Source organism: Lagenorhynchus albirostris, chromosome 8 (genome assembly GCF_949774975.1).
Source record: "Lagenorhynchus albirostris chromosome 8, mLagAlb1.1, whole genome shotgun sequence".
Classification (NCBI taxonomy): Eukaryota; Metazoa; Chordata; class Mammalia; order Artiodactyla; family Delphinidae; genus Lagenorhynchus; species Lagenorhynchus albirostris.
This window is the reverse complement of record NC_083102.1, coordinates 28,164,315-28,177,827: the sequence shown is the minus strand read 5'-3', so window position 1 is coordinate 28,177,827 and position 13,513 is coordinate 28,164,315. Positions and strand designations below refer to the sequence as shown.

Genomic DNA, 13,513 nt, shown 5'->3' with positions numbered 1-13,513 from the left:
AGAGACTGTCATACAGAATGAAGTAAGTCAGAAAGAGAAAAACAAATATTGTGTATTAATGCATATATGTGGAATCTAGAAAAATGGTACAGATAAACTGGTTTGCAAGGCAGAAATAGAGACACAGATGTAGAGAACAAACGTATGGACACCAAGGGGGGAAAGCGGGGAGTTGGGGGGATGAACTGAGAGATTGAGATTGACATGTATACACTAATATGTATAAAATAGATAATAGGAACCTGCTGTATAAAAATAAATAAAATTTTTAAAAAAAGAGTACATCTTTACTGACTTTCAAAAGCAACTGCCCAATATTTATTTATTGAGAGTTTTTTAGTGTGCTCTAGGTCAGTATTTTTATAGATTATGATTATGTGGTAATTTATCCTTCCTAGTTCTTTAATCCTGAATGATGGTTGGAAAAGGCCCAGAACAGGGAGATGAGTTGCCGTGTTCACAGTGCTCATTGTTAGCATGTGATGGTATTTGGCTTGGAAATGTTGCGTTGCATTTTTTGAACCCTCAGGCTTCAAGAACAGCTATGATGTTTTCCAAAGTGCAGAAATGCTCCAAATGACAAAACTGAAAACCAAAAACTTTGTCATTCAAACAAAAAAGATACCAACAAGAGAAACTTAAAGACAATTTGCTTTAGTAATAATTGATGTAGGTCACTTCACTTAAGCCCTAGTTTCCTCTTCTGCAGAATGATATCACTGTACCAGAGGACCTCTTAAGTTTCATTCCAGATCTGAAATTCTCTCAACAAGCCTCTCGTTGACCCATGTAAGGACTTTGCACTTGGAATGATGGAGCTCCCACAGTAGCAGGAGCCTTATTTTAGGGGGTCTTTTATATCCCCCTACTACCTATCCCCCTCTTGTGATTAAAAGCATACCTCCTCCCCAGACCCCATTGGCAGAAATCCATCCCCTGCTTCTCTGATGCTTCTTGCACCAAAAAGAGTTGGCGGGGGAGAGAATTTTCATGCTTTTCCTTGGTGACAAGAATAAGGAACTGCACTTCTATGAGTTTTTGAGGAGAAGAGAATATAAGGAGATTCCTCATTATACTGCTCATTTATCCTATGAACTATTCAGATTCACTCACTGCAAATCTTACATTATGTTCACTGCCATTCCTTGGTGTTCAGGAGCATAAACGACTCATTTTACTTAGAACCAAGATCAAACAGTACGACAGATTTTCATTTATGCAAGTAACATTGTTCAAAAATAGCCTTTAAAAAATATACCAATGTTTTCTTTACACATGGCTTAGGAGGCATTAATTTCTCTAATGCCAAATTTGAAGGCGTCAGCAAACATTATGTATGGGGACTGACATTGTTTTACAAAACATGACCTGGTTTGTGATTAAAGAAGCTTTCTCATGTTAAAAAATAAAAAATAAAACCGTTTTTAAAAATGTGTACTGGACATTCGTATTTATGGTCCTAGTAGCTACACCCCATTTTGTGGTAAAAACATTTCAGATTCACTTTGGGGAAAGTGACGCTGACTACATCGTCAGCACTGGGGACATAAAACAGGGGCCAAATCTGATTGGCACCTTTTATTGCACTGACCTCAGGGGCTAATGAGACAAAAACTCGACTTCTGGCTGTGAAGAAGTACTTTTTCTTTCTCACTGGATTTGAACCTAAGAGGCTGCCACCATCTTGCCATCCCTGTGAAACAGGGGACGCAGCCAATGCTTGAAGGAAGAGCTGAGAGGTGAAGAGAAATTACTACGTGCCAGTGAGGTCACAACCCTCAAACCTCAGTACACCTGAAGCTGACCCTTCACCTGCCCCCCTTCTCCTGAGTCAAAAATTCCCTTTTTGCCCCAGCCACGTTGAGTTGTTTCCTGAAATGGTCAATCAAAAGAGCCCTGAGGGGAGAGCAGCTCGGGGCTCTGTGACCACCTAGAGCAGTGGGATAGCGAGGGTGGGAGGGAGACGCAAGAGGGAGGAGATATGGGGATATATGTATATGTATAACTGATTCACTTTGTTATACAGCAGAAACTAACACGCCATTGTAAAGCAATTATACTCCAATAAAGATGTTTAAAAAAACCCAATTTTTAAGTAAAATATTTACATATAGAGTAAAAAAAAGAAAGAAAAGAGCCCTGAGATAAAAGATGCCAATCTGGTTTGTTTTTTTTGTTTTTTATACATTACAAAATGATCACCATGATAGGTCAATTACCATCTGTCCCCATACAACGATACTACATTATTATTGACTACATTTCATACCCGTGACATGTACATTTCATACCTGACTCATTCATTTTGTAACTGGAAATCTGTACCTCTTAATAGCCCTCACCTATTTCCCCTTCCCTCTGGAAGCTACCTGTTTATTCTGTGTATCTATGACTTTGTTTTTTTCTTTTTTAACATTTGTTCATTTATTTTGTTTTTAAATTCCACATATAAGTGAAATCATATGGTATTTGTCTTTCTCTGACTTATTTCATTTAGCATAACACCCTCCAGGTCCATCCATGTTGTTGCAAATGACAAGAGTTCATTCTTTTTTACAACTGAGTGATATTCCACTGCGTGTGTGTGTGTGTGTGTGTGTGTCTGTGTGTATGTATACACCACATCTTCTTTATCCATTTGTCTATTGATGGGCACTTAGCTTGCTTCCTTATCTTGGTTATTGTAAATAGTAAGCATAGGGGTGCCAGTCTGGTTTATCATCTTAATTATTTCAATTATGAAGAAAAATTAAGTGTTCACATCACTTATATCAAAACAGGCAACATGATCATCTCAGATAGAGCCACTTACCTTGTACCTCAGCGTCCCCCGTAATAAAGTGTGAGCAGACGGAATGCCATAAATCTCAGCATATTTGGTACTGTCTCTGTTAGGATAACTTTCCAAATTCAATCCAGGGAAATAATCCATGGGAGTAACCGAATCCAGGAAGGAGACACCCCCGACCACATTCACAACCTGAGGAACATGGAAAAGGCACACGTGGGGTTAAGAAAGTGCATTCCTCTTTGGATTTCCCTGCATTAGTTTCATAAGGAAGAAATCCAGGTTTTACAAGAAAGCAATAGGGGATTTGAAAAAAAAAATGTAATGAAACTACGCTAATCAACATCCCATATTCAAGCTGTTCTACTAATATCACAATTCACAAGGCCATTGTTCTCCCAAGCTTTAAAATCTGACTTAAAGCATTTCGTTTTTTACTTAGATCTTGTTTCTGATTTTTCCTTGCCCCTGGATGAGATGGCACTGGATTATGTCTCAGGAGAGTTTTGTTTTGTTTTTAAATAAACAATACGCTATAAGCAACAGATACTCAAGGTGGCTTCTGTGCTCAAACAGCAATGGCCACGTTCTCACTCTGTTCTTTCTCTTCACTCCCATCCCCCTTCTCGAATGCTCGCTACATCAGGCACCAGTCTTGCACATCCATTCACACAGCTAGCATTTACGGACCACCTGCTCCGTGTGTGCCAGGATCACACCTGGGAATAAGGACAGTGATGGATAAGATTCAACTCCTGCCTCCGTGCAATCCTTTGTTCATTGAACAAACCTTTACTTAATGTCTACCAAGACCCAGGAGCTGCACTAGAGCAACAATAAAGTGCTACAGCCTGGACCAGTCAACCAACATGTGTACGTTGGGAAATGGAGCGGGGGAGATGCCCTCTCACAAGGACAGTGCAATGAACATACAGTGAACCTCAAAAAAAAAATACTACCTCCTGATCTTACTGCCTCTGAGAAGTTATGTCACCGATTCCCAAGCTCTTCTGATTTCTCAGTAATCCTCGTTCCTACATCTCTCCCCCCATCATACACAATCAAAATGCAGTGAAGCATTTTTTCCTGTTAATTTTGATTAAAGGGCTAAATTTTTCTTTCAGTTTGTGAGGTTGATGATCATCCTTGAGATCATGGAAAACATTCTGGAGTAATAAAATCAGGGCTGAGAATCCTGGTGGAACTAGACTTTTTGTCCTGCTTGCACCACTGGAAACAATCTCTGACCACATCTAAAAGCTGCACGAAAAAACACTGCACAAGGGAGCTGGTGACGTACCTTCTGGCGGAGTCTGAGCAGTTTGCTCAAAGGAGTCTTCGGCTAAACTTAATGGTTCACAGGGTTTATTCGTAGGGAGGTTCTGCGTATGACTTGGTATGAAAGGGAAAATGGAAAGGTATGTATATGTATAGCTGAAGCCCCAGAAGGAAACGGGCAGTGCTGACCACAGAGTCATGCCTGGAGGGGCCTCCGCAGTCAAAGGCTCACTCTGAAGAGCACCAAGGACCATCAAAAATCCCAAGAGTGAGGGGCTTCCCTGGTGGCACAGTGGTTGGCGGTCCGCCTGCCGATGCAGGGGACACGGGTTCGTGCCCCTGTCTGGGAGGATCCCACATGCCGTGGAGCGGCTGGGCCCATAAGCCACGGCCGCTGAGCCTGCGCGTCCAGAGCCTGTGCTCCGCAACGGGAGAGGCCACAGTGGTGAGAGGCCCGCGTACAGCAAAAAACAAAACAAAACAAAACAAAAAAATCCCAAGAGTAGGAATCAGAAGAAAGTGAGGAATGCTTTTCATTTAAGTTTCTTGTCAAACTCTTCTGAACTTCACAGTAAACATTTCCTGAAGAGCAATTTCTGTACTTTTTCTTTAAAACAAATTTCTTCCATCAGGATTCTAAATTTTTTTTAAAAGTCTAATAAAGAGGCAAATGTTGACTTTTAGGGTCTTCCCCCCTATCTCTCTTCTACAACCTATGGCAATTCTAAAGTTTGGTTTACTTGTTTGCAGGTTAGGGATTTTTAAAGAAAAATTCAATAAAGACCGCTATATTCCAGCACTGTACTAATCAGAAATAAATCAGCTGGTTCCTAAGTCCATCATGAGGTCCTTGTAAAGAAAACAGGGAAAATATAAGCTGGATGGTAATGATCCGTTTAGAGACTGACGGCTGCTAAAGGAACCTGACCCCAAAATCACTGGGTCCTTTGATATCAATTCAGAGTTGTATTTCTAATGTCCTATCCTGGGATTCATTAATAAGCCCCACCCTATATGACAGATAAGAAAGAGAATATGCATTTGCCAGAGAATATGCATTTTTTTTTCTGACTCAACAATGATTCCATCCAAGACCCACTCCCAGCAGAAACAGTGGCTCATTACTCGCTGCCGGTGCAGACTGCTCTAAGCGTGACTCTTCCCCACACATGCGCCCACACCCACACGTCCCCCAACCGCTGAGAACCACTGACAATAAGCTGGATTACTAAACCAACAAGACATTTAACACAGGCAATATACAGACAAGCATTTATGAGGGCCCACTGTGTGCCAGGTGCCTTATATACATTACCTTTAATCCACGCAATAACCCACTTTTCAGAGGTGAAAACTGAAGCTGATAGAGTCACCCCGGGGCAGATTTAAACCCATGTCTATTTGACTCCAGTGTCCGTGTTCTTTCTACTATATGATACCGTCCCCTTAACTGTGCTCATCTGTGGATCAGTAGTTTGAAAAGGATATGAATTGACTAGGTACAGCATTCCTGATCATGCCACCAGTGATGCACCTGAAAATTGAGTTAAGAATGGCTGCAGGTGGGCTTCCCTGGTGGTGCAGTGGTTAAGAATCCGCCTGCCAATGCAGGGGACACTGGTTCAAGCCCTGGTCCGGGAAGATCCCACATACCGCGGAGCAACTAAGCCCGTGTGCCACAACTACTGAGCCTGCGCTCTATAGCCCGCAAACCACAACTACTGAAGCCCGTGAGCCACAACTCACTGAAGCCTGCGCACCTAGAGCCCATGCTCCGCAACAAGAGAAGTCACTACAATGAGAAGCCTGTGCACTGCAACGAAGAGTAGCCCCCGCTTGCCGCAACTAGAGAAAGCCCGCGTGCAGCAACAAAGACCCAGCATAGCCAAAAATAATAAATAAAATAAATAAATTTAAAAAAAAAAGAATGGCTGCAGGCAATAGAGAGCAGCAGCTACAGAGGGAAGGCTGGGTGCTACAGTCAAGGGAGGGGAAGGCAATAGGAAGAGAGCCAGAAAACCTATCGCAAATCTGTGTTTGCAGAGCGAGCATGATCCTTACTTAGTGTATTTGTTTAGCTTGGGAGTGCCTTGGGATAGGAGGCTGAAGGAGATGATGGCGAAGGTCTGCCATGTCACCCCCAGGTGTCACCAATGTCCCACCACCCATGGAGGGAACAGAACTCAGAGAAGACACAGTCACTGTCTCCACACATGTGGAAGGAAATCAGATGCATTAGAATTAGAAGTTAGAAGTTAGCAGTAGTACCAGAGGTAGATCTTGTCCTACATCCTTGCAGTTATTTCCAATGAGATACATCCTAATTCCTAGGCTACTGCCTGAGTTGCTGGAAAAGTTTAAGGTTTCAAGTTAAAAGCAGAAGCCAGGGGCTTCCCTGGTGGCGCAGTGGTTGAGAGTCCGCCTGCCGATGCAGGGGACATGGGTTCGTGCCCCGGTCTGGGAAGATCCCACAGGCCACGGAGCGGCTGGGCCCGTGAGCCATGGCCGCTGAGCCTGCGCGTCCGGAGCCTGTGCTCCGCAACGGGAGAGGCCACAACAGCGAAAGGCCCGCGTACCGCAAACAAACAAACAAACAAACAAAAAAAGCAAAAGCCAGAGAAGTCACCTGGCTCCCCCATGATGATTCTGTGTATTACATAAGGCCTGCTCCATGGTGGAGGGTGATGGTGACAGAGGCAATGGAGGAACAAGAGAGGTTTTGAGATGTTTAACAATCTGGGTTAGAAGACAGACCGACACACTTGAATTACTGAGTGAATAATACAGCATCCGGAAAAAGTGTTAGACACAGACAACCAAAGTGTGGGAGTTCAGACAAAAGAATAGTGAACAGGGGCTGGAGTGGTCAGGAAGAGCTGCGTCCACAAGAGGAGACCTTGAAAAAAGTATGATTTTAGCAAAGAGAAGAAAAGCATCGTGTTTTCTCTTGGTGTCCTCCACAGTGTCAGGAAGATGCAAAAAGCACTCCTCTTTTACAAAAGGAGTTCAGGATAAAAGGGAAAAACTTCAAATTCAACAAATACAACTTTTGCTGCCTGAAAATAACCTCTTGCTTTTCCTGAGCTCCTACCACCATTAATTTCTTTATGCAGCTGATGTTTGCTAGGGGCTTAGGGGCAAAGGTCTGCTGTGTGGCAGATTGTAATCTATATGACCCCACTGAGCCCTACCGCAAGAACCCTGCAAGGCTGGTGTGATTATGCTTACCTTCAGGCAAGGAGCTCAAAGCTCAGAGAGATGAAATGATTGTTCTAGTGCCACCCAGCCAGCCATGGCAGAGCTAGAGGACCAAGTCAGACACACTGGTATCAGGTTCCATGCTCTTTCTGTTGCACGTTGCATTCCACTGACCTCCTTGTTATCATCTTTATCTCTTTTTTTTTGCGGTACACGGGCCTCTCACTGTTGTGGCCTCTCCCGTTGCGGAGCACAGGCTCCGGACATGCAGGCTCAGCGGCCAAGGCTCACGGGCCCAGCCGCTCCGTGGCATGTGGGATCTTCCCAGACCGGGGCATGAACCCGCATCCCCTGCATCGGCAGGCGGACTCTCAACCACTGCGCCACCAGGGAAGCCCTCTTTATCTTTTATATGGCCTCTTGAGAATAAGCATTTTACCCAGCTGAAGCAAGAATTCTTCCTGCATTCACATGTGAGTTTATACCAAACATAGGCCAGTTTCTGTTCCATGATTGCAGAAGGTAGAAGGGGCAGTTGAAGAGGAGATCGGCAGTGGCATAGAAAAGGGCGTGTGTCTGGTAGAACGTGAGACTGAGACCCAAACCTTCATGATTCTTAGAATTGGAGAACTAGATTGCCTGGCCTTTGGTGACACTGAGGGATGTCAGCACTTGGACCACAACTCAAGGGTTCTGTTTCATATCCTGAACCATGTGAATGTGTCTTTCCAGAATCAAGGTCAAGTGTCTTGCTTGTCCAGTAGTGTTTTCAGTGCAGCTGTGGTCCTCTGGTCACTAAGTCAGTCCATCTCAAATTCAGCTGCACATTAGAACCATTTGGGAAGTTTTTAAAGATCCCCAAGCCCAAGCAAGTCAGAATCTCTGGGGATGAGGCCCAGACATCAGGATTTTTTTAAGTGCCTTGGTGACTCCAGTGTTCGGCCAAGGCTGTGAGCCGCGCTCACAGGTACAGAAGTCGATGGCTGACAATGACATTCACCTTAAGAAATTCTTCCAATTTACTCCGGTTTTTACACGAAATACATTTAGATCACAGATACACTGAGAACTTATAATACTGCTGCCAGAATAATCTTTGTTAAGACCCACATCCGATCAAGTAATTCATCGCTCCCTGCAGAGCTGGGACTACGGTGAGGTGAGTGAGGTGCTTAGGGCACAAAATATAAAGAGGAAGCCTTGGTCTAGTTACGTTTGTTCCTAAATGTGAGTCTTTCCTTACAGTCAAGAGCATAAACTACGAAAGCAGACAGATGTGATTTGGACACTGCTGAGCACAGTCATGAGTGGCAGTGTCTCTGCCAGGCTGGCGCCTTCTTATCCCTCAAGGCTGAGCACATCTTCTCTTCCCTGTTAATTTTCCTCTCCCTGACCTCCTCACCAAGGTCAAGTCAAAAGTCAATTGAACCTTGGGGTAAGAGAGGAATAAAGACACAGACCTACTAGAGAACGGACTTGAGGATATGGGGAGGGGGCAGGGTGAGCTGTGACAAAGCGAGACAGAGGCATGGACATATATACACTTATGTACTTATATACACATATATACACACGGACACATATTACGTTTGGACATATATACACCAAACGTAAGGTAGATAGCTAGTGGGAAGCAGCCGCATAGCACAGGGAGATCAGCTTGGTGCTTTGTGACCGCCTGGAGGGGTGGGATAGGGAGGGTGGGAGGGAGGGAGACGCAAGAGGGAAGAGATATGGGAACATATGTATATGTATAACTGATTCACTTTGTTATAAAGCAGAAACCAACACACCATTGTAAAGCAATTATACCCCAATAAAGATGTTAAAAAAAAAAAAGTCAATTGGCCTCTCATCTGCATCGCTGTGGCACTTTAGCATACTTTGGAACTTCTCTCATTGAATTATACCTATTTATTCTACTGTCTGCCTTTCCTGCCGTGAAGCCATCTGGTAAAAGAGGGGAAAAAAAGGCTTTAGAGTTAGTTAGATCTGGGTTTGAATCCCAGCTGCAAGACTGTGAACATTCTCTTTGCGCCATAGTTTCCCTATAGTAAAATGATGAAAACAGTACTAAACTCAGAGCACTCTTACGTTCTGCCACACAGCAGCCGGGAAGAAATCTTAGTTTCCTTCCTTGACCCATCACACCCTCCATCCCGAGAGCTACCCCCATTCTAGTTGTGAGTTCTCTGAGATCAGAAACTTCATTCAGCATGACAACCTTTAGTGCCTTGGCCCAAGTCTAGCACATAGTAGGGATTCAGTAAATGTTTGTCAGGCTGAAATAAACTGCAAGATGACCAGTAGTTATGCACGCAGAGAAGTTAAGAAGTGAGTGTTTCAACGGCAGAAACAACTTGCAAGAGGGCAAAGAGGAAAGAATGAGCCTGGGCTTTGCTGGGAACCGTGAGGAGACCACACGGAATGGAACAGTAAACACACACTGGGAAACAGTGCAGGAGGAGAATGGAGAGCAAGCAGCACAGCCAGCGTTAAAGGGCGTTGGTATTGGGGAGAAAGTATTTGGCCTTTCTTAGGCAGTTACTGCAGGTTTGTATCTCTAAAGCTTTGATGATGAGCCTTCACCTTTCCATTGAGCAGGTAGGTGGCGGGCTGCATTATGTTCATCAAAACTCCCACTGGACTCCAGCTAAATTTGTATCTCAAGGGATTGTCTGAATGTTCAGGGGCTGGAAGGCCACCGCAGTAGGAAACATAAGATTCAATCTGTAAGATAAAGAATCAATAAATTAGGGAAATTAACAATTAGTTACGGAGAATAATCTATCCAAATCTATCCGAGTAATTAATTGAGTACAGTGACACAAATAAGGTAAACTTGTTACAGTTTCTCCTTTCTTAAAGTTACAAAGGCTTTCAAAAATACATCCTTAAAGCCAAACACCATTTGGTGTTCGTCAGTTATATTTAGATTAAGTCAGTTATATTTATATATATATATATATGTGTGTGTGTGTGTGTGTGTATAGATATATATATATATATATTTTTTTTTTTAATCATCTAGAGATTGTGGCTAACATTTTGCTCCGTTAAAAATCCAACCATTAGTTCAATTCTGCTTGGTCAGTGCCTCCTGACTTTTAATTCAAATTATATACTTCATTATAATTTGATTGTATATGTATAATTATTAGTATTAATTAATATGTAATTAATATAAATATTATTAATTGATATGATATTTAATTAATTTGATTCTATATTTGATTATATATATTACATATGTGTGTGTGTATATATAATATAAAATATATATAACCTGTTTTAGGTTATATATATATTATGTTAGGTTAGGTTTAATCTGAGTCATCACATTTTCATGTCCAATAGTTCTTTCTTATGTGTAAAAGATACTTTATATACCAACAGGTTGATAATATTACAAAGAATTTTTCCCACTTTTAAAAGTCAAACCTTATTATAGAATCTCCAAAGCAGTCTAAAATCTTTTATCAAACCAAAATATATATTATAGTAGCATCTATTTCTCTAAAAATCTATTGTTAAGGCTTGGACTTTTTTTTTACCATACAAATATTTCTGCAGTTTCAAAATTTTACTTGAAATTTCTAGTCAAAGTATGAGTTAGAATATAGCAGTTTCTTCTCAAAATAGACTAAAGACCCTAAATGTAACACCAGAAACCATGAAACTCCTAAAGGAAAACATAGGCAGAACACTCTGACACAAATTGCAGCAATGTTTTTTTGGATCTGTCTCCCAAAGCAAAGGAAATAAAAGCAAAAATAAACAAATGGGACCTAATTAAACTTAAAAGCTTTTGCACAGCAAAGGAAACTATTCACAAAGCAAAAAGACAATCTACTGAAAGGGAGAAAATATTTGCAAATGATATGACTGATAAGGGGTTAATATTCAAAATATAAGGGCTTCCCTGGTGGCGCAGTGGTTGAGAGTCCACCTGTCGATGCAGGGGACGCGGGTTCGTGCCCCGGTCCGGGAGGATCCCACATGCCGCGGAGCGGCTGGGCCCGTGAGCCATGGCCGCTGAGCCTGCGCGTCCGGAGCCTGTGCTCCACAACGGGAGAGGCCACAATAGTGAGAAGCCCGCGTACCGCAAAAAAAAAAAAATATATATATATATAAATACATATAAATAGCCATATAACTTAACATCAAAAAACAAACAACCTGATTAAAGAATGGGCAGAAGACCTGAATAGACATTTTTCCAAAGAAGAAATGCAGATGGCCAACAGGCACATGAGAAGATGCTCAACATTGTTAATCATCAGGGGAATGCAAATCAAAACCACAGTGAGATATCACCTCACACCTGTCAGAGTGGCTGTCATCAATAAGAACACAAATAACAAATGTTGGTGAGGATGTGGAGAAAATGGAACCTTCATACACTGTTGGTGGGAATGTAAATTGGTGCAGCCACTGTGAAAAACAGCAAGGAGGTTTCTCAAAAAACTAAAAATAGAACTACCACATGACCCAGCAATCCCACTCCTGGGTATATATCTGAAAAAAACAAAAACACTAATTCAAAAAGATACATGCACCCCAATGTTCATAGCAGCATTATTTACAATTGCCAAGATATGGAAGCAACCTAAGTGTCCATTAACAGATGAATGGATAAAGAAGATGTGGTACATATATACAATGGAATACTATTCAGCCATAAAAAAGAATGAAAGTTTTCCATTTGCAACAACATGGATGGACTTATAGGGTACTATGCTAAGTGAAATAAGCAGACAGAGAAAGGCAAATACTGTATGATATCACTTATATGTGGGATCTAAAAAATACAACAAACTAGTAAATACAGTAAAAAAGAAGCAGACTCACAGATACAGAGAACAAACTGGTGATTACCAATGGGGAGAGGGAAGGGAGGAGGGGTAGAGGATTAAGAGGTACAAACTATTAGGCATAAAATAAGCTACAAGGAATATATCCAACACAGGGAATATAGCCAACATTTAAAAATAATTATAAATGGAGTATAACCTTTAAAAAAAGAATACAGTAGTTTCTTTAATCAGAATTATAGAAAGAGTATTTCTGTACACAAAAATCGGGACCTCTTAATATTTTCCTAAATGGACCTTTGGGTGTCAGTTGGGCTCACCGTGGCTCCCACTTCTTTGGCCTTGTCTATCGTTTCCATTGCCAACATATGATCAAGACCAGGGTCCAATCCCAATTCGCCAATGACTGTGATGCCAGCATCTTCCACACTGAAAGAGGTGGAAAGAGAAGGAAGGAAAATTTGGATAGAAAATAAAAACAATTCCATGGAGTTACTTTGTTGAAAACCTACAGAAACTTACCTCTTTTCTAATTCTTTTAGCACCGGGGTGATGTAGCTTGCAGTGATCATGTTAACCTTGCTTGCGATGCATGCCTTGGCCACAAGAGGATGCAATACATAAGGCAACAAGCTTAAAAACAGGAGAAACTAATCAGAAACTTTCTTTGCCAACCGTCCCTCCAATGTACCTTGAACTGCACTAAAGTGAAGATATCACACTGATTATCCTCTCAGAGATGATCAATGACTCCTTGAAGACTACAGAATAAATTCATCCTGTTATCATATTTAAAACTCTCCACAATATGACCTTCGCTTAACCTTTCTATTTTTCCTCCTTGCATCTCCTTCGTAAACCATATATGGGGACCAAAGAGGCTATTGTAATTCTCCACTCACAGTCTTTACTTTTCCATTTGTGAACCTTTACTCTCACCGTGTCTTCCACTTGAAATAGTCCCTCACCCACCCACCCCCATCCAGATCATACCTTCCTTAAAGAAATGTCTGAAAAGGTAAATCCTCCAAGAAGCTTTCCCAGATTCCCCCAAATCCAGATCTTCCTCTGTATGCACTCAGCTATCCTTTTGTAACATTTAATGGACTTTATTCCACTCATCCTTATATTTCTATGATTTTCTGTCTTGGGTCCCTTAGTAAAAGGTAACGTTGCTATTCTTTTTACCTCCACATCTCCTAAATGGCTATCGTTAAACTAAGTCAAAGTGACCCATATGTTACATTAAAGAGTAGAGTCTAGGAAAGGCCAGGGGAAGAAATAAGTTTCAATGGTATTGTTAGGTGTAAAAGCTATCGAAACAGCTAAACGTCTATATGGTAAGCAAACACTGAAACTGTACTCAAAACTCAACTTTGGGTCTTCTAAGAATCTGGCTCTGGTGTTTTACTTTGGTGCTGGGACTACACAATCA

The 13,513-nt window shown here is 41.8% G+C and overlaps 1 protein-coding gene across 1 annotated transcript in view; it reads right to left on the bottom strand.

Moving 5' to 3' along the window:
* AASS (aminoadipate-semialdehyde synthase) overlaps nucleotides 1–13,513 on the bottom strand; it is a 69,660-nt gene that overhangs the window by 10,569 nt on the left and 45,578 nt on the right. The window contains exons 16-19 of the mRNA XM_060156791.1: nucleotides 12,601–12,711; nucleotides 12,399–12,507; nucleotides 9,854–9,994; nucleotides 2,813–2,980 (exon numbers count right to left, since the gene is read on the bottom strand). Coding sequence (XP_060012774.1) covers nucleotides 2,813–2,980; nucleotides 9,854–9,994; nucleotides 12,399–12,507; nucleotides 12,601–12,711 — 529 coding nt within the window. The remainder of the gene's footprint in view (nucleotides 1–2,812; nucleotides 2,981–9,853; nucleotides 9,995–12,398; nucleotides 12,508–12,600; nucleotides 12,712–13,513) is intronic.